This window comes from Botryllus schlosseri, chromosome 9 (assembly GCF_051294905.1).
Source record: "Botryllus schlosseri isolate E-star chromosome 9, Bs_hap1, whole genome shotgun sequence".
NCBI classification, from domain to species: Eukaryota; Metazoa; Chordata; class Ascidiacea; order Stolidobranchia; family Styelidae; genus Botryllus; species Botryllus schlosseri.
Window position 1 is genome coordinate 20,781,545 of NC_137244.1, and position 21,673 is coordinate 20,803,217.

Sequence of the window (21,673 nt, forward strand, 5' to 3'; positions counted from 1 at the left end):
TACATTAGTCACGTGTGGTAGCAGGCAGGGCTTTGGAGCCGGAGCCAAGAGCCGGAGCCCCGGAACCGTGCATTTTCAGCGGAGCTGGACCCGGATCGCCATATGTTATTCAAGAGGAGCCGCAGCCGGAGATGGTTCTATGAACAGTAGCTCCGGCTCCGATGTATTTCATAAGATGCCATGCTTTTCCTGATGGCTGAATTCACATAATTTTGCGATAATCGTTCAAAAAAATCAGGAATTGTGTCCTCGTTGGCACCACCTTTTCTAACTAACCCGTAACCACGTTTTTAATTGTTTATACACATGCGCCAAACTTGGGTAGGCTGGATTTGCCGTGCTTATTCCGTGACCACTGTATCACAGATATACCCTCAAATTGGTAAACAGCACAACACCGATGGCCAATTACCGTGTTGTTCGAAAAATAATGAAAACTATATATGCATGTCACAAAACGGGATTGATGCTTATGTGAGATGAGCGATATACCTAATTAGTATGGAGACGAATATATAAGCGACTGTATAGGATATAACCATGACATTGCTGCACAAAGTGCACATGTTGATTTAGAGGCGCGCATGCCGCATGCAGAGAAACTATAGATAACTAACCTCCGTAGGTTAGTTATCTATAGAGAAACATTGACTCCTTTCTGAATTGGACGAGCAAATGCACGATATTCGTTGATGGTTTATTTAATATTCGCGCCACATTGGATGGTGTGCTATCGTTTTTGCCTCTGAATTGAAATTTATTCAAGAGCACGATCGTTTACTCCAGTAACGGTTTACGAACGTAAATGAGGAAATGCATCGAAGCAGCCCATATCGCTATCATAGTTCGTATAGCATACGATTGCCGCGATGCGAGCTAGACGATGCGGTATCCGAACTCTGCCCGGGTGTTGAACATAATAGGCAGGCCGTGTTATTTTTGGCATATGCCAAAACTGCCAGAAATAGCTTATTTTTGGCATTTTTCAATTTTTGTTTTTGGCAGTTTTGGCATCGACCTCTAAATAGATATTTTCAGACTCGAATTAGTCTTAAAAACGCTTTATTTGGGTCAGTTTATCAATAGAGACCAAAAAATGTGCAGCATCCACTTATAATCAGTACCAACAAACAATAAGAAGAAGAAAAAACCTAGCGATTACATAGGTTAATAATATCAAACGAAACCACAAAATGTGCAGTATTCATTCGGAATCGGTGTCAATAAGCAAAAAGAGAAGCCGAACAAACACGCTCAACACCTTATTATTACAGCTTTTGAATAGACTTAAATTGTTCGCACTGTAACAGTGCTTCCAAATTCAGGCCAGCAAAGTTTCTCCTGAATTAAGAAGAATGTTGCCAGTCCTCCACAAAAGGTTTTCAGAGCTTCAAAATTTCGGAGGGCAGAGCCGCCTTCCAAGCATCATGAAAAGAGATCACTGCGCTAGTGCCATCGATCTCATCGCGGAAAGAATTTTCTTCCCGATACTTTTCCAGGAGTTCCCTGTGTTGTCTCTCAACACATTTTATTTTGTAGCGCGACCATCGCATCTCCATCAGTCTACCGATATATTTTAGGAGGACTTTTGTCACGTCAGATGGCTTTAATATTATCAACTCACATGGAAGAGTCCTGGGAAGGTTAGCTTGTTTAATAACACTAACGCAACAAGACTGTCTGGCAAAACGAGACTGCAGCTTAGAAATAGCCGGACTGTTTGTTGTGTCACAATGTTCAACTCGATCACAATGCAAAAATCGTGGTTTAATTTGGGGGTGCCAGATCCATGAGCAGAAAACAATTTATATTTTAGTGATCAGTAAAGCGGCAGCTTTCCATTGATACCCGTTAAATCAAATTTAGCGCTCGGCAAGCCGGACTAAAATGGCCGTAAAATTGCCTTCGTACAAATGGAAAGTATGACGTAAACCAAATGCAGTCAGCCGTTCAATCTCGCTGTGCCCACACTATTTAGGACACCATGCTTTCTGCCTTAATGGGTGGGCTGGACCCATAGAGTGAGAAACCTGCCCTTCACACACGCTCTTCTCGCTTGCAATGCGGTCCTGTTAACACAACACCATGAAAGAAATACACTATTGGCAGGCCGTGTTATTTTTGGCATATGCCAAAAATTAGTTATTTTTGGCATTTTCAAATTTTTATTTTTGGCAGTTTTGGCATCTGTCTCCTGAAATGCCAAAAATAACACGGCCTGATAATAGGGCAATTAATGATCGGATGCGCGCTTCCCAATTTCTAATCATCACTTTTTTGTATTCATTCTTGTCTGCTTGATACACTCGCATTCTTGAATTGCCACGCAATGTCAGTTGCGACCTTGCAGTTTAATTGGTTTCTGACTTGTACACTACAGTACATGTACGTACGTACACTGTACACAGTGTACAGTGCACGACGTTGAATTAAGTTCTCAAATATTGATGCACCGTCAGATTGTCAGGGACACTAATTTCGAGTTTATTCGATTCGTTTGAAGGGGAACCTTCTATACTCCACTAAACTTGATCGAAGACGGAGACTGATAACTGATAACTGATAACTGATAACTGATAACTGAAGACTGATAACGAGCGCACCAATATCGAATTTGAAGCCATTGGGTATAAGTAGTAAAGAAATGAGCGCGATGCCCGCATACGGTCTTTTAACTTAAAGAAACTAACTTCTCCAATATAAAAAAGAAACAAAGGATAACCGACTTACGCATTTTGCAGAATTGCAGTGGGTAGTTCCCCCCGTGACGGATTGCTGCAGAGGTTTCATCAATAATTTCTGTGGCTGAAGGTGTGATGTCGCTACGGCTAGTGATTTTCGGTTCAAATGAGGGTGATATATGTGCATTCTTGGTATCATTTTCAAGGCTGTTTGCAGAATTACGTAACTCACTATCGGGCGATGAGTGGATTCCTAAACTAGAAGTGGTCCTGCCTGGCGATTTAAAACTCCGCTGACCTATCATGTCGATCAATGATTTCCGGTTCAAATGAGTACGGGTGGCATCTGCGTATAACGAAAAGTCGTTTGTGTTGAATAAAGTTTTATTATTAGGCGAGTTTTCTCAAGGTCATTGTCTTCGATGGGGGTGGGGGACAGTTGGCTGTTTTTAAGGGCTACATTCCAAACTACTACCGTAACCTGCTGTCAGTCAGGCGCAGAGACGCGCGGATGTAAAGATTTGGTATCATGAAACCATCCTGCTCCTGTTTATATTTTAAAACTCAACTGGCGTATGATTTCTCTTGGATCTCTCGATCAATGATTTCCGGTTCAATCGAGTGTTACTGCAAGCTATCTGTGTGGTGCACGTGTTATCAAATCAAACTCGTTTGTGTCATTGAGTCCATAGTATATCACATTGATATGATTGTAAGCAGACAGTTTTGAATAACCATATGGGGTTCGATTGCTGCTACTTGCTAGCCGCCATGTTCAAGGGGTTGTTGACGACGTTCAAAGCTACTTGCCGCAGCTCAGGACAGTAGATGGCGTATGTGCCAGCAGCGAGCCTCGTATACGATACAAATGAACGTCAATTTGGATGGAAAAGCAACGTATTGGAGAATCCTTACTGGATTATTTTTGGATTTACGTTTTTCCGGACCCGGATTTGTGAATTTTACATGCTACTCGCCAAATAATTTCGCTGTCAAATGATGTCCATTGTCCATGAATCAGCCGTGGTCGATCAAGCGTGATGCGATGATGTCAGTCGGAGTTCAAAATACTCGTCTGTATCAATTACATCAAAGTAGTCATTTTTCTTCTGACTCGTGACTCTTGCATCGATGTGGTTCCTGTATCGAGAACTACGATACTCGATTCCATTGTACGCCGACGAATCGGGACTCGTATACTATACATGTAAGCGTGAATTCGGATGGGAGTACAGCGTATTGGATGATTTTTACTGGATTACATTTGGATTTACGCTTATCCAGACCCGGATTTTTTAGATTTTACATGCTACTGGCGGAATAATTGCGCCAGCAAGTGATGGCCATAATTCAGCCGTGATCGATCGAGCGTGATACGATGATGTCAGTCGGGGTTTAAAATACTCGTTTGGATTAATTGCATCAACGTAGTCATTTTCTTCTGACTCGTGACTCTTCCGTCGATGTGGTTCCTGTATCGAGAACTATACGATACTCGATTCCATTGTACGCTGACGCATCGGAAAAGTTCGCCTCGTTTCGTAGGATACTGGTGGAATGGCTTAATTTCGCTGAATACGAGTTTGGGAATATTAGGCATTATATTCGAGTGATAAAAAAACTTATCTCTAGGCAAGTAGACGTACTTGCTGAGTGTTTATAGCCTGCGACCCAAATTCTCATTGTCTCTGTCCACAATCACTTGTGAAGTGGTGCAATGAATCGGTGATCCGGCTCCTATTTTTCATATAATACGTATAAGCGACGCCTTCTAGAAGCTCAGAAGTGGGCAGTGCTACAAGTCGGTAGCTACTGGACACAAATGACGAAAATCATCCTGGTGTAAATGACCGTATTAGTAGTCTGCAAGCCCCATGAATATCACAAACAACGAATCAAACTCTACCCACCATGATATCAACTCCAGCAGGACATATTTCCAATATATTGAGATATGTAAATTTCATTCTTAATATTTTCAATCTTCCAAGCGAACCATCTTTTAAGGCGGCAATAATACAAGATTTGTCGTTATCGGCTAACGCTCTCAAGGGCGATTTGGTGTATGGAAATGTGAATATTGAATACGACGGTGCGATCTTGGACGGTTCGCCGCGGTAAACAATCCTTCATATCAGGAAACAATCATGCGCAGTCTGAAAATATAGTCGAACATTCGTACCATGCTACAATACCAAGCACAAAGCGTTATTGGAAAAAAAATTGCGATGAAGCGGCGATCGACATGCATTGTACAAAGACATAACAATAGTCACGCACACATACACACTAGAATACTAGTCGGATTATCGGACCACGACCTAACATATCGATCTGGCTTTCCATCCCATGTCACCTCATTTTGTCGCTTGCCTTTCATATTCTTTGCTTTAGTTTTCATTCGGTATGCATTCCTCTTTTCTACTTTACCTGTGCCAAGGTGGGTGTCTGATTTCAAAGACTACTCCAAGCTCCAACTCGTTTCGACACCTTATGTCTTTCATTGTATCGCAGTTTTGTATAGTGTTTTGAAACGATGAAAATAATAATAAACTGACAATGATACACTAAATTCTCCCAAGAACAACTACAATACAGTAACGGTCAGAGGTGTGGTCAGTAACGAAATATACTTCTACTTTTTAGAAGTACTCAAGTAGTTTTGCTCTACTTCTGGTTCTTACTCAAGTAGATCTGATTTTCTCTACTTCTATTTCTACTTCGTCATATTTTATGATAGACTTACTTACTTTTCGCTATTTTCAGTTTGTCAAGTAGAAGTAGTTTCATCCCCCAATACGAAAGCTAGCCTGAGGAATTTCGGGGCTGTTTTCACGAAGGAACCAGATTTAATATTTATAAAAGTCAAGTAAAGCCCAGAAATTATGTTGAGCTTCGCACATAGTAGTGATGAAGTGACAAATATGTTTTGATGAAAGTATCAGTGAATATAATTTAGGTACCGGATTGTTTGGTTCCTATCACACCACATTGTCGCCCATATCAAATATTTCATCACAGTAAATATGGCCCACCATAACGTTGAAAACTACCGATTCGCAATCTAGCAATTACCTATGCTAATCTGGAAAATCCAACTTTTTTGAACGTTACACCTGATTTAGCAGATCACCTTTGATGTTTTATGGACAAAAGACATGCAATATATTTTCCGATTTTAAGAAGTGGTATTTGTATTTCACTGCAAGTATCATACTTTGAGTTCGAATTACTTTTAGTTCTTTTGTCTGCCGAAGATAGATGTTGAAGCATATAAGCAAGTGTAGTAATGCCTCTTTATTTTACGAAAATAAAGCTACACTAAATATAACTTTAACGATCCATAATATTTGTTATTAACGTATACTAATCACGTAAAAGTCATGAAACCGTATCCTATACAACTTCCACGTGATGCTGTTCGCCTAAACTTGGGGTCTTATAGCTAAGGGCAGGGCGCCATGCCATGATATTCTCTAAAAACGGGGTCTTCTAGTAAACAAATTGTTAGTATCGCATTTTCATAGCAATACTATAATATGCATGCCCATGATGCGAAACAATGCTTATTCTGTCGGGGATTGATACCTCCCATGATGCATCAATACGAATCAAGCTCTCTGCCCCTGCCGCATAGCTCGATTCGCAGATTTTGACAGTCCATGCGAACAGATTAAGACTGTTTTCAAAACTACTTACTTACTTGAGTAGATTTAAAGATAGTCAATTCTACTTCCACTTCAAGTAGTTTTAGGGGATCATTTTCGTTGAGCATTAAAATATGGTCTCTTGCAGAACGTGACAGTCAAAGAATGTGTGTCTCAAATATTCAGCGGAAACCGCCGTACATTATTATACGAGACTCCTATATATGGCTTGGAATACAGCACCGATGCCTTGTAATTCAGAGGCTGCTGTATCGAGAGCGTCCATGGCAGTTGGTCGAATAACCATATGAGAAGATGGGCAAATTTGATTGTTTAACTCTCTATTATAAATATTTCGGAGTGTTTCCTTGTATATCCCCGAAAGCGACGACATAGAGCCGATTATTACTGATCTCCCGATGTGAGGATGAAACTCGTGAAAAGAAGCTTGTGATCTATAACGGATTACAGAATATTCCGATGTCAACGCTGACGTTCGTGAAAATGGTGCGATTCGTTATAGTTCTGATCTTGTGTGACTACCCCAAACAGTAGATTCTCGACTATAAAACGTTTGTGTAGCTATAATTCGTATCCAAGTTGTTGAACTAAGACATATGATGGTAGAATCGAATGCCATACATAAAAACTTATTCAAATACCTACTAAGAGTGAATATTACAACGTTGAGTCACTTGAAACGTTGTCGTGGTAGCAGAATATTGTTTGTGAATCGATACAGTTAGTAACAGTTGCATTGTTCGCACATTTAATGCTATTTATCGATATCGGATCGCCTTACGAAATATCAGTGTGAGAACCAAGTGCGTGCCAACTGCCCTTTGTCGATGGAAATAAACACCTGTCTCCCATATTGCTGTCAGAAAACAATCTGTTTTCATGCAATACGCATATTTGCACGCCCAGTCCTGCTAATTTTGTTGTCCGTTCGTTTTGTATTGACATTAAGTGTCTTGTATCGCTCCTTTGGCGATGGTAATTTGCCGGAAAAAGTCAGCACCTAAGATTAAAAATTAACCAGAGAACGAGCTCTTTCTTCGTGACCTTTCAATATTCACCTATGGTTTTGAATTCACAGCAAATGACATTATTGTTGCCAATATGTGAATTGCTATCGAAGATTCGTAGTAATGGTTTCGTCTGTTTTTAGGATGATATATTTCTCAAATAGTTTCCCAAAATGAGAGACTGTTATGGAAAGACACTTCGATCCGGATCCGCCAGTACAGGGATGTGTATATATCGCGTCGGGCTCTCACCGCTCCGAATTATATAGACTCGCAACGTTCGCCAGGTTTTCGAGATTATCGTACCCAAAACGTGCAGATTTAGCATCTGACGGATATTACTGGCTAGGGTTCGAAGACAAAATTAAACGTTTCGGATGCAGTATTTCACTCGAAAAATGGGTTGAAAAGGATTCGAATGTAAGTTGTCATGAAGCGAGTTGTGTTCGAGACGTTTTCAATATTCCCGTTGAAAAATCGAATTTCAGGAGTCTATTACGGGAATTTAAGCTCCAAATCGAGACACCGCAAGTCAATAACAGCGACATAAAACTTGCGAATATCATTGACCGAGAACACGCGTGTTTGATTAAGAACCTCGACTTGAAAAGGGAATCGAAGCGACGCGAAACCTTCGAGAAATGGCCTAGCTATCCAATACCCCACGCAGTAGGCGAGTTGGCGAAACAAGGGTTTTTCTATCTCGGTAACTTGGACAGAACGCAATGCATTAGCTGCTTCGGTGTTCTTCGCAATTGGAAACCCATAGACGACGTATCGGAAATACACCTTACACATTTTCCAAAATGTACTTTCGCGCGTGGTAGCTTTTCAGGAAATATCGCACTAGCTGAGCACGAGCGCGGCAATTTGGATGACTTGCTTCACGAGAAAATACGACGGCTCACTATCAATGTGAAAGAACCAGATGAGCCCTCCGAGGATGAAAAACACTATCTTGCTGAATTATTCCCTTACCTAAACCCCGTGAATCTTGTAATGTCGTCCTTGTCACGAAGAATAGCAACCTTCGACCAAGGTTGGGATCCCGCTAAAATCAATGCTAGCGTTGAGCAACTAGCAAATGCGGGGTTTTATTACATCGATTCGGACAAGACGAAATGTTTTTACTGCAATGGTGGACTTCGGTGGGACCGGACATACGAGGTTTGGACGGAACATGCTAAATGGTTTCCGCAATGCGAGTACGTACTTCGTACGAAAGGTATCGAATTCGGGCGACGCATCGAAAACACATATCCAAATCTCAATCGTCCGATTATTACAAACCCCATCACGAAGTTGGAGTTGAATAAACGCCAAAATTTTCTGGGGAATCGTCGATCAAACGATGGACACCGTTGAATTGTATCGATAACGGGAGAGGTCATGGCGTGTAAACGATGTGAAATAAACATAAATGAATATGACTATAGCATGTGGACATCTTTGCGTTGTTTCTAGACTTGTGGGACTGACGTAGAACGCAGTGGTGGCAGTCATGAAGTACATCTATTTTTTCTCAGAATTGTGGTAGGTTTTACCTAATTACACTATATACGCAAGTGCCTTGTGTTGGACTACTTCTATTTCTATCTGTTTTAAAACCATTTAGAATGTCCCGTCTAATGGAACCGATAGAAATAGAAGTATTTCAACACAAGGCACTTGCGTATATAGTGTAATTAGGTAAAACCTACCACAATTCTGAGAAAAAATAGATGTACTTCATGACTGCCACCACTGCGTTCTACGTCAGTCCCACAAGTCTAGAAACAACGCAAAGATGTCCACATGCTATAGTCATATTCATTTATGTTTATTTCACATCGTTTACACGCCATGACCTCTCCCGTTATCGATACAATTCAACGGTGTCCATCGTTTGATCGACGATTCCCCAGAAAATTTTGGCGTTTATTCAACTCCAACTTCGTGATGGGGTTTGTAATAATCGGACGATTGAGATTTGGATATGTGTTTTCGATGCGTCGCCCGAATTCGATACCTTTCATACGAAGTACGTACTCGCATTGCGGAAACCATTTAGCATGTTCCGTCCAAACCTCGTATGTCCGGTCCCACCGAAGTCCACCATTGCAGTAAAAACATTTCGTCTTGTCCGAATCGATGTAATAAAACCCCGCATTTGCTAGTTGCTCAACGCTAGCATTGATTTTAGCGGGATCCCAACCTTGGTCGAAGGTTGCTATTCTTCGTGACAAGGACGACATTACAAGATTCACGGGGTTTAGGTAAGGGAATAATTCAGCAAGATAGTGTTTTTCATCCTCGGAGGGCTCATCTGGTTCTTTCACATTGATAGTGAGCCGTCGTATTTTCTCGTGAAGCAAGTCATCCAAATTGCCGCGCTCGTGCTCAGCTAGTGCGATATTTCCTGAAAAGCTACCACGCGCGAAAGTACATTTTGGAAAATGTGTAAGGTGTATTTCCGATACGTCGTCTATGGGTTTCCAATTGCGAAGAACACCGAAGCAGCTAATGCATTGCGTTCTGTCCAAGTTACCGAGATAGAAAAACCCTTGTTTCGCCAACTCGCCTACTGCGTGGGGTATTGGATAGCTAGGCCATTTCTCGAAGGTTTCGCGTCGCTTCGATTCCCTTTTCAAGTCGAGGTTCTTAATCAAACACGCGTGTTCTCGGTCAATGATATTCGCAAGTTTTATGTCGCTGTTATTGACTTGCGGTGTCTCGATTTGGAGCTTAAATTCCCGTAATAGACTCCTGAAATTCGATTTTTCAACGGGAATATTGAAAACGTCTCGAACACAACTCGCTTCATGACAACTTACATTCGAATCCTTTTCAACCCATTTTTCGAGTGAAATACTGCATCCGAAACGTTTAATTTTGTCTTCGAACCCTAGCCAGTAATATCCGTCAGATGCTAAATCTGCACGTTTTGGGTACGATAATCTCGAAAACCTGGCGAACGTTGCGAGTCTATATAATTCGGAGCGGTGAGAGCCCGACGCGATATATACACATCCCTGTACTGGCGGATCCGGATCGAAGTGTCTTTCCATAACAGTCTCTCATTTTGGGAAACTATTTGAGAAATATATCATCCTAAAAACAGACGAAACCATTACTACGAATCTTCGATAGCAATTCACATATTGGCAACAATAATGTCATTTGCTGTGAATTCAAAACCATAGGTGAATATTGAAAGGTCACGAAGAAAGAGCTCGTTCTCTGGTTAATTTTTAATCTTAGGTGCTGACTTTTTCCGGCAAATTACCATCGCCAAAGGAGCGATACAAGACACTTAATGTCAATACAAAACGAACGGACAACAAAATTAGCAGGACTGGGCGTGCAAATATGCGTATTGCATGAAAACAGATTGTTTTCTGACAGCAATATGGGAGACAGGTGTTTATTTCCATCGACAAAGGGCAGTTGGCACGCACTTGGTTCTCACACTGATATTTCGTAAGGCGATCCGATATCGATAAATAGCATTAAATGTGCGAACAATGCAACTGTTACTAACTGTATCGATTCACAAACAATATTCTGCTACCACGACAACGTTTCAAGTGACTCAACGTTGTAATATTCACTCTTAGTAGGTATTTGAATAAGTTTTTATGTATGGCATTCGATTCTACCATCATATGTCTTAGTTCAACAACTTGGATACGAATTATAGCTACACAAACGTTTTATAGTCGAGAATCTACTGTTTGGGGTAGTCACACAAGATCAGAACTATAACGAATCGCACCATTTTCACGAACGTCAGCGTTGACATCGGAATATTCTGTAATCCGTTATAGATCACAAGCTTCTTTTCACGAGTTTCATCCTCACATCGGGAGATCAGTAATAATCGGCTCTATGTCGTCGCTTTCGGGGATATACAAGGAAACACTCCGAAATATTTATAATAGAGAGTTAAACAATCAAATTTGCCCATCTTCTCATATGGTTATTCGACCAACTGCCATGGACGCTCTCGATACAGCAGCCTCTGAATTACAAGGCATCGGTGCTGTATTCCAAGCCATATATAGGAGTCTCGTATAATAATGTACGGCGGTTTCCGCTGAATATTTGAGACACACATTCTTTGACCGTCACGTTCTGCAAGAGACCATATTTTAATGCTCAACGAAAATGATCCCCTAAAACTACTTGAAGTGGAAGTAGAATTGACTATCTTTAAATCTACTCAAGTAAGTAAGTAGTTTTGAAAACAGTCTTAATCTGTTCGCATGGACTGTCAAAATCTGCGAATCGAGCTATGCGGCAGGGGCAGAGAGCTTGATTCGTATTGATGCATCATGGGAGGTATCAATCCCCGACAGAATAAGCATTGTTTCGCATCATGGACATGCATATTATAGTATTGCTATGAAAATGCGATACTAACAATTTGTTTACTAGAAGACCCCGTTTTTAGAGAATATCATGGCATGGCGCCCTGCCCTTAGCTGTAAGACCCCAAGTTTAGGCGAACAGCATCACGTGGAAGTTGTATAGGATACGGTTTCATGACTTTTACGTGATTAGTATACGTTAATAACAAATATTATGGATCGTTAAAGTTATATTTAGTGTAGCTTTATTTTCGTAAAATAAAGAGGCATTACTACACTTGCTTATATGCTTCAACATCTATCTTCGGCAGACAAAAGAACTAAAAGTAATTCGAACTCAAAGTATGATACTTGCAGTGAAATACAAATACCACTTCTTAAAATCGGAAAATATATTGCATGTCTTTTGTCCATAAAACATCAAAGGTGATCTGCTAAATCAGGTGTAACGTTCAAAAAAGTTGGATTTTCCAGATTAGCATAGGTAATTGCTAGATTGCGAATCGGTAGTTTTCAACGTTATGGTGGGCCATATTTACTGTGATGAAATATTTGATATGGGCGACAATGTGGTGTGATAGGAACCAAACAATCCGGTACCTAAATTATATTCACTGATACTTTCATCAAAACATATTTGTCACTTCATCACTACTATGTGCGAAGCTCAACATAATTTCTGGGCTTTACTTGACTTTTATAAATATTAAATCTGGTTCCTTCGTGAAAACAGCCCCGAAATTCCTCAGGCTAGCTTTCGTATTGGGGGATGAAACTACTTCTACTTGACAAACTGAAAATAGCGAAAAGTAAGTAAGTATATCATAAAATATGACGAAGTAGAAATAGAAGTAGAGAAAATCAGATCTACTTGAGTAAGAACCAGAAGTAGAGCAAAACTACTTGAGTACTTCTAAAAAGTAGAAGTATATTTCGTTACTGACCACACCTCTGACCGTTACTGTATTGTAGTTGTTCTTGGGAGAATTTAGTGTATCATTGTCAGTTTATTATTATTTTCATCGTTTCAAAACACTATACAAAACTGCGATACAATGAAAGACATAAGGTGTCGAAACGAGTTGGAGCTTGGAGTAGTCTTTGAAATCAGACACCCGCCTTGGCACAGGTAAAGTAGAAAAGAGGAATGCATACCGAATGAAAACTAAAGCAAAGAATATGAAAGGCAAGCGACAAAATGAGGTGACATGGGATGGAAAGCCAGATCGATATGTTAGGTCGTGGTCCGATAATCCGACTAGTATTCTAGTGTGTATGTGTGCGTGACTATTGTTATGTCTTTGTACAATGCATGTCGATCGCCGCTTCATCGCAATGTTTTTTCCAATAACGCTTTGTGCTTGGTATTGTAGCATGGTACGAATGTTCGACTATATTTTCAGACTGCGCATGATTGTTTCCTGATATGAAGGATTGTTTACCGCGGCGAACCGTCCAAGATCGCACCGTCGTATTCAATATTCACATTTCCATACACCAAATCGCCCTTGAGAGCGTTAGCCGATAACGACAAATCTTGTATTATTGCCGCCTTAAAAGATGGTTCGCTTGGAAGATTGAAAATATTAAGAATGAAATTTACATATCTCAATATATTGGAAATATGTCCTGCTGGAGTTGATATCATGGTGGGTAGAGTTTGATTCGTTGTTTGTGATATTCATGGGGCTTGCAGACTACTAATACGGTCATTTACACCAGGATGATTTTCGTCATTTGTGTCCAGTAGCTACCGACTTGTAGCACTGCCCACTTCTGAGCTTCTAGAAGGCGTCGCTTATACGTATTATATGAAAAATAGGAGCCGGATCACCGATTCATTGCACCACTTCACAAGTGATTGTGGACAGAGACAATGAGAATTTGGGTCGCAGGCTATAAACACTCAGCAAGTACGTCTACTTGCCTAGAGATAAGTTTTTTTATCACTCGAATATAATGCCTAATATTCCCAAACTCGTATTCAGCGAAATTAAGCCATTCCACCAGTATCCTACGAAACGAGGCGAACTTTTCCGATGCGTCAGCGTACAATGGAATCGAGTATCGTATAGTTCTCGATACAGGAACCACATCGACGGAAGAGTCACGAGTCAGAAGAAAATGACTACGTTGATGCAATTAATCCAAACGAGTATTTTAAACCCCGACTGACATCATCGTATCACGCTCGATCGATCACGGCTGAATTATGGCCATCACTTGCTGGCGCAATTATTCCGCCAGTAGCATGTAAAATCTAAAAAATCCGGGTCTGGATAAGCGTAAATCCAAATGTAATCCAGTAAAAATCATCCAATACGCTGTACTCCCATCCGAATTCACGCTTACATGTATAGTATACGAGTCCCGATTCGTCGGCGTACAATGGAATCGAGTATCGTAGTTCTCGATACAGGAACCACATCGATGCAAGAGTCACGAGTCAGAAGAAAAATGACTACTTTGATGTAATTGATACAGACGAGTATTTTGAACTCCGACTGACATCATCGCATCACGCTTGATCGACCACGGCTGATTCATGGACAATGGACATCATTTGACAGCGAAATTATTTGGCGAGTAGCATGTAAAATTCACAAATCCGGGTCCGGAAAAACGTAAATCCAAAAATAATCCAGTAAGGATTCTCCAATGCGTTGCTTTTCCATCCAAATTGACGTTCATTTGTATCATATACGAGGCTCGCTGCTGGCACATACGCCATCTACTGTCCTGAGCTGCGGCAAGTAGCTTCGAACGTCGTCAACAACCCCTTGAACATGGCGGCTAGCAAGTAGCAGCAATCGAACCCCATATGGTTATTCAAAACTGTCTGCTTACAATCATATCAATGTGATATACTATGGACTCAATGACACAAACGAGTTTGATTTGATAACACGTGCACCACACAGATAGCTTGCAGTAACACTCGATTGAACCGGAAATCATTGATCGAGAGATCCAAGAGAAATCATACGCCAGTTGAGTTTTAAAATATAAACAGGAGCAGGATGGTTTCATGATACCAAATCTTTACATCCGCGCGTCTCTGCGCCTGACTGACAGCAGGTTACGGTAGTAGTTTGGAATGTAGCCCTTAAAAACAGCCAACTGTCCCCCACCCCCATCGAAGACAATGACCTTGAGAAAACTCGCCTAATAATAAAACTTTATTCAACACAAACGACTTTTCGTTATACGCAGATGCCACCCGTACTCATTTGAACCGGAAATCATTGATCGACATGATAGGTCAGCGGAGTTTTAAATCGCCAGGCAGGACCACTTCTAGTTTAGGAATCCACTCATCGCCCGATAGTGAGTTACGTAATTCTGCAAACAGCCTTGAAAATGATACCAAGAATGCACATATATCACCCTCATTTGAACCGAAAATCACTAGCCGTAGCGACATCACACCTTCAGCCACAGAAATTATTGATGAAACCTCTGCAGCAATCCGTCACGGGGGGAACTACCCACTGCAATTCTGCAAAATGCGTAAGTCGGTTATCCTTTGTTTCTTTTTTATATTGGAGAAGTTAGTTTCTTTAAGTTAAAAGACCGTATGCGGGCATCGCGCTCATTTCTTTACTACTGGTATATTGGGTCAAAAGTGGATTGCTGCTGATAAGGTCGCGACATGCTCTCATTTCTGCAGTTACAACTGAACAAATCGCACCATTTCAAGACTAAATCGTACTGTATGGCTTGATATTAACGAGCGCGATACCGGTACAAAACATCACATCACTGTTTTAATGCTATATCATGTGTACAATGTACACAATAGTACATGCAGTGATGCAAAGGCATGGAATAAATTACGTTCTCGTGCGGATATGACGTCATCGACAGACGACACGAAGTAATTATTACGTCACAGGACTTTGCATACGCCGAACAAATGATGGTGCCTTGCGACTTCTACAACAGAACCATAGTTGCCGGAGCAGTGGTATCAATGAGTTCCGGAGATTGGAGCCGAAGCCAATTCATCATAGAAGAGAGCTCCGGAGCCGGAGCTCGAGTAGTTTAAAATTTACGACTGGTCCAAAGTCCTGGTAGCCGGGAGGCGTAAAATTCCGAATGGATATCTATCTACCCAGTGAATCACACAAGATCCTTAGCCTAATTATGATTAGCGTAGTAACATACTAAACCAGTGGTTCTCAACCTTTTTGGCTTCGCGGACCCCTTTTAACCGTCACGGACCGTCGCGGACCCCCTCAAGTTTTAGTTCAATTTTAGCTCTATTATGGTGCAACCTTCCTCTGCCTTCTGCAAATATGAACTGTAGGCTTGTGATAAACAGCAAAATAATGATTTTTCTTGAAAATAACCTCATACCATTTATGTAGAAATTGGTAGACTTTTATTATTTCAAAGCTAATTTTGCTGCTGTATTTCTTGAAGTACTAGGTCGTGTCTTGAAAATCCGCGTCTTCGTTTTGATATGAACGAGGAGTGCCGGAAACTATTTCCGCAAAGATAGATGGAGGCTACTGCAATATTAACGCATAACGCTTCCAACGATACTTTTGGTGTGATCGCAACATTTTTGGCACCGAATTGAAGAAACATATATTTTATGAACATATCACGTCGAGCATCTTGCGCGGGGACGGGCAACATACGGATCGCGAGCCGCAGAGAGTTTCTACTGTCAAAGTGAAATCCTAATCTAAAAGTATAGACAAATTTTATGCGCCAACGAATGGATCCAAGTTTTGCAACCTGAGAAAGACTGTCAGGAAACGACTTGTTATGTTCGGGTTTACATATATATTTACGTGCAAACATTTTCGACCATGAACAATTGAACATTAACAAGACAAGGCTGCATACCAATATAACTGGTGATATGAATTTCAGGGTTGGAGCGTAATGCTTCGATAGCAACGAAACACTCCTTGTTCATCAAAATACCAGCCTGGTCGATAGGGAATCCGCAATAAGAATGTGCAAAATCTGATAGCCGAGCTTTAAGGGCAGGTATATCATGGTCTTATTTATGACGAGTGTCAGCTGAAAATACTCGGGTTAATTTCATATTGAAGTTCTGTACCTCCAAGAAGCTGTTCAAATAGTGTATATCACAGGAATAAATGGATTTCGTGGCGAGGTTTTAATCCACGCATTGGGACAAATTTGGGAAATGCTTCGGAAATTTTTTATTTTAAACGACTGTTTTGTGAGACAACTTCGCATCGAGAAGGTTTAGCAGACATTACGAAGTCGATTGACGTTATCTCCATATTTTTATTTTTTCCACAAACCCCAACAAAACGTCCCTAAACAGCAATATGTTTGTATCAGCAGGTTATTGAAAGATTGGCAATAAAAATGATATTCCACACTACGACAGTTCATGTCAGACGATTACGATGATGATATGAGTCATGAGGTTTTAGCAGTTGTGGTATGAAACTGCCTCATGCTTTCTCAAAATAAAAAAAAATAGGTTATCAACCATTTTATAAATTTAGATGTCTCGCGGACCCCCTTAAATTGCTTCGCGGACTCCCAGGGGTCCGCGGACCCCCGGTTGAGAACCGCTGTGCGGTGGTTCTCAACCTTTTTGGCTTCGCGGACCCCTTTTGACCGCCACGGACCCTCGCGGACCCCCTCAAGTTTTAGGACAATTTTAGCTCTATTATGGTGCAACCTTCATCTGTCTTGTGCAAATATGAACTGTAGGCTTGTGATAAACAGCAAAATATTGATTTTTCTTGAAGATAACATCATACTATTTATGTAGAAATTGGTGGACTTTTGTTATTTCAAAGCTAATTTTGCTGCTGTATTTCTTGAAGTACGTGGTCGTGTCTTGAAAATCCGCGTCTTCGTTTTGATATGAACGAGGAGTGCCGAAAACCATTTCCACAAAGATAGATGGAGGCTAATGCAATATTAACGCATAACGCTTCCGATGATACTTTTGGTGTGATCGCAACATTTATGGCACCACAATGAAGAAACACATATTTTATGAACATATCACGTCCAGCATCTAGCGCAGGGACGGGCAACATACGGACCGCTGGCCGGATTAGGCCTGCAACGACATTTTGATCGGCCCGCAGAGAGTTTCCACCGTCAAAGTGAAATCCTAATCTAGAAGTATAGACAAATTTTATGCACCAAAGAATGGATTCATGTTTCCAACCAGAGAAAGACTGTCATGAAACGATTTTTTCTGTTCGGGTTTACATATATATTTACGAGCAAACATTTTCGACCGAGAACAATTGAACATTAACAAGACAAGGCTGCATACCAATATAACTGGTGATATGAATTTCAGGGTTGGGGCGTAATGCTTTGACAGGGATTTCTAAAACTTAGATATCCCTGTGCTTTGATAGCAACGAAACACTCCTTGTTCATCAAAAAATCAGCCTTGTCGATAGGGCATCCGCAATAAGAATGCTCAAAATCTGATAGCCGAGCCTCAAGAGTATAGGTATATCATTGTCCGATTTATGACGAGTGTCAGCCGAAAATATTCGGGTTCATTTCAATATGAATATACTATTCAATTGTATATTAAAGTTCTGTACCTCCAAGAAGCTTTTCACTGCATTGGGCCAAATTATGGAAATACTTCGGAAATTTTTATTTCAAACGACTGTTCACTAACTTGATGAGACTGCTAACTTCAAATCGAAAAGGTTTCGCAGACATTACGAAGCAGTGTTGGGATGACTCGAGTCATGACTTGACTCGAGTCAGACTCGAGTCACTTTTTCGTATGACTTGACTTGACTCGAGTCACTTTGCTAAAATGACTTGACTTGACTTGACTCGGCGTATCAGAAATGTGGATTGACTCGTGACTCGGAGCAAAATTCACGAGTCAATTTCAAGTCATCAAATAATCGGTGTCGATAAAAATCACTGTATCTTGCACATGCTCGGATTGTTCGCGCAACGCTGGTGTAACCCGTGAGAGCGACCAATCATTCAATGACCGTACGTTTTACTGAGCCTCCATTGTTCTCTCACAAATATTTTGATCACAAACGAAGTGATCGAAGCTTACAGCTTACGTTGTCGTAAACTATAGTATAGTAAAGTAATTTAATAGCAAAATGTCTATTTCTGTTCTGTGTTCTTAACTTAACCAAACCTCTTGTTTTATTGAAATTGAATTCGGAAACAGTTTATATAGTCCTCAACCATTGGCGAAGGCTCCAATTGTATCATATCAATTTGCAAAAGGGTAATGTATTGCATCTTATCAATTCGTTTCACTATTCTCTGTTTTGGCTGGTAACTATAAACTGAGGCTGTGCAAATACTTACGTAGTTTATTAGTTCTACTTATATGTGAGCGATACAGCGCCTTACTTGCGTGTATGTTTAGCTCTATATTCTTTCATCGGTTCAAAATCAACGACCACTCAATCTGAATTTCAGACAGCTAGCAAAATACAATGACGTAATCACGCCTCATACCTCGAAAAGGCAATTTGACTTTAATTGTGACTTGACTCGTGACTTGACTTGACTTGACTCGACTTGACTCGAGTCACCTCCAAAAATCGACTGACTTGACTTGACTCGAGTCACCTTCGAAAATTGATTGACTTGACTTGACTCGAGTCAAAATGTGCAATGACTCGAAATGACTCGTGACTCGAAGGTAGTGACTTGATCCCAACACTGTTACGAAGTCACCCTGATTGACGTTACTATCTCCATATTTTTATTTTTTCCACAAACCACAACAAAACCTCTCTAAACAGCAATTTGTTTGTATCAGCAGGTTATTGGAAAATTGGCAATGAAAATGAGTTTCCACACTACGTCAGTCCATGTCAGACGATTATTATGGTGATATGAGTCATGAGGTTTTAGCAGTTGTGGTGCGAAACTGCCTCATGCTTTCTCAAATTGAAAAATAAAATAAAAATTAGGTTATCAACCATTTTAAAAATTTATAGGTCTCGCGGACCCCCTGAAATTGCTTCGCGGACCCCCGGTTGAGAACCGCTGTACTAAACCAAGGTATCTTGGCTAAGTATGATTATAACTATGGCGCAGCCAAGTGGCGGAAGATGCCCAGTCCCCTTAGCACAGTGGTTCTCAACCGGTGTGCCGCGGCACACTATAGTGTGCCATTTATGTCTCACGAGGGTACCGCAAGAGATTTCTTCGAAATCTTGAAATTAGGCGTAAAATAATTCTTGTCCGTAGCAAACAATCATTAATCTAAATCGGGCTCGATGTGAAGTTTGTATACATTTCTCAAGGGATATCTAGAACTCCGAAGAACCGGAGTTCTAGATATCCCTGCATTTGTCAAATCAAAATTGCTGTCATGCCCGCAATCAATGTCACCCAGTAATTCGCTTTACCCGACCTATCGCGTGCCTTGAAGGCTGAATTCAGTTTCGCACAATAAAGAGAGAGAGAGAGAGAGAGAGAGAGAGAGAGAGAGAGAGAGATGATATTCTTTTTCGCCTGCACCATCGAGATGCTTTGTCGACGGAGTAGCGATACGGCCGTGAGGTCATCTAGTCTGCGCCCCCGTTTTTTTTCTCCTTCGTGCTATCCATGATTGCTGAGCGCCTAGCAGGAGAGCTGCGGATACCAATTTTCAAGTCTTTGGTATGACCCGGCCGGAGATCGAACCCACGACCTACCGATCGAGAAGCTGGACGCATAACCATCTCGGGGTCTTAAAAAATTACTTTATTTCTCAAATCGTACTTGCTACTTGATAAAATTGTTAGGTTACCTAATTTAAGCCTACACACTAAATATGGTTCAATTCCAACCAGTAGCCGCATTGCTACAGCAAAAAAAGCTATATTTGTTATACATAAATAAATAACAAAAAATTTGAAAATGTTCTGTTCCCCCATTAAAGTGTTTGGTTGTCTATACAAACGATGTTCACTAAATTTGGTTCAATTCCAACCAGTGGAAGCGGAGTTATTGCCGTCGAAAAATTTGGATTCGAATAAAATAGTATTTAATTAAAGCATTGGTCACCGTAAATACTATTTCATTCATAATCAAAATTTTTCGACGGCAATGACTCCGCTTCCATTTGTTGGAATTGAACCAAATTTGGTGAACATCGTTTATGCAGATAACCTAACACTTTCATGGGGTGAACAGAAAATTTTCAAATTTTTTGGAATTTATTTTTATACAATAAATGGAAACTTTCTTCCCCTGTAGCAATGCGGCTACTGGTTGGAATTGAAGCAAATTTGGTGTGTAGGCTTAAATTAGGTATCCTAACAATTTTATCAAGTAGCCAGTACGATTTGAGAAAAAAAAAAGTCATTATTGAAGACCCCTGCTGATCGATCGCAGACTCGGCGGTGGCTGTGTGACAATGCAGATTTCGAATCCTCATTGTTTGCCTAATCACCAGCGAGAAATGAACTCCTTTGGAAGTGATGTTCATTGTTCACGTTTACAAATCGGAATTAAAAACAGCCAGCCATCCACATTGCGATTGTTAGGTAGCGTGCCGGACCGGCACTGCCGTTAAAATGTAGAATCGAAGCGCAACGCTATGTTTCCGTCGACGAATTCGCGAATTGGGGAGTAAAGTTGATCAAATAATATCAGTTAACTGCTCCGAAAAGGTAGAAGTGCTTCTTCTGCGACCTTTGTGCGACTGTGGTTGCTGCTACGTATTCTGGTACTTTGCAGGTGCAGCGTGCAGTAAGCCAAAGTATGTTGAGAACCACTTTTTTAGTGCGCCGCGAACTATTTTCATTTTCAAAGAGTGCCGCGGGGTCGAAACGGTTGAGAATCACTGCCTTAGCACTTCGATTTCATTCGTTTTGATTACGTCGCAATGTGTAGTCATGACATCATGTCATTGTTATAAATCCTGAATCCCACAGAAATAGTTTTATCGTGGCTACGCCTATGTTTGTGATGGCATTCTGCAAGTAGCATAGACTTCGCCGACAAAATGATGCTGATTC

At 40.8% G+C, this 21,673-nt stretch overlaps 2 protein-coding genes across 2 annotated transcripts; one reads left to right on the top strand and one right to left on the bottom strand.

Annotated features, from left to right (window-relative positions):
• Positions 1 to 7,542: 7,542 nt before the first annotated feature.
• LOC145446722 (baculoviral IAP repeat-containing protein 3-like) lies at positions 7,543 to 8,721 on the top strand. Its single transcript, XM_080325074.1, has one exon. The coding sequence runs from the start codon at positions 7,543 to 7,545 to the stop codon at positions 8,719 to 8,721; it is 1,179 nt and encodes a 392-aa protein (XP_080181200.1).
• Positions 8,722 to 9,224: 503 nt separating this feature from the next.
• Positions 9,225 to 10,403, bottom strand: LOC145446723 (baculoviral IAP repeat-containing protein 3-like). Its single transcript, XM_080325075.1, has one exon. The coding sequence runs from the start codon at positions 10,401 to 10,403 to the stop codon at positions 9,225 to 9,227; it is 1,179 nt and encodes a 392-aa protein (XP_080181201.1).
• Between the last annotated feature and the right edge of the window lie 11,270 nt (positions 10,404 to 21,673).

Bases quoted from the DNA above. Each gene is read 5' to 3' on its own strand.
- LOC145446723 (XM_080325075.1), bottom strand. From the start codon at position 10,403: ATGGAAAGACACTTCGATCCGGATCCGCCAGTACAGGGATGTGTATAT.
- LOC145446722 (XM_080325074.1), top strand. From the start codon at position 7,543: ATGGAAAGACACTTCGATCCGGATCCGCCAGTACAGGGATGTGTATAT.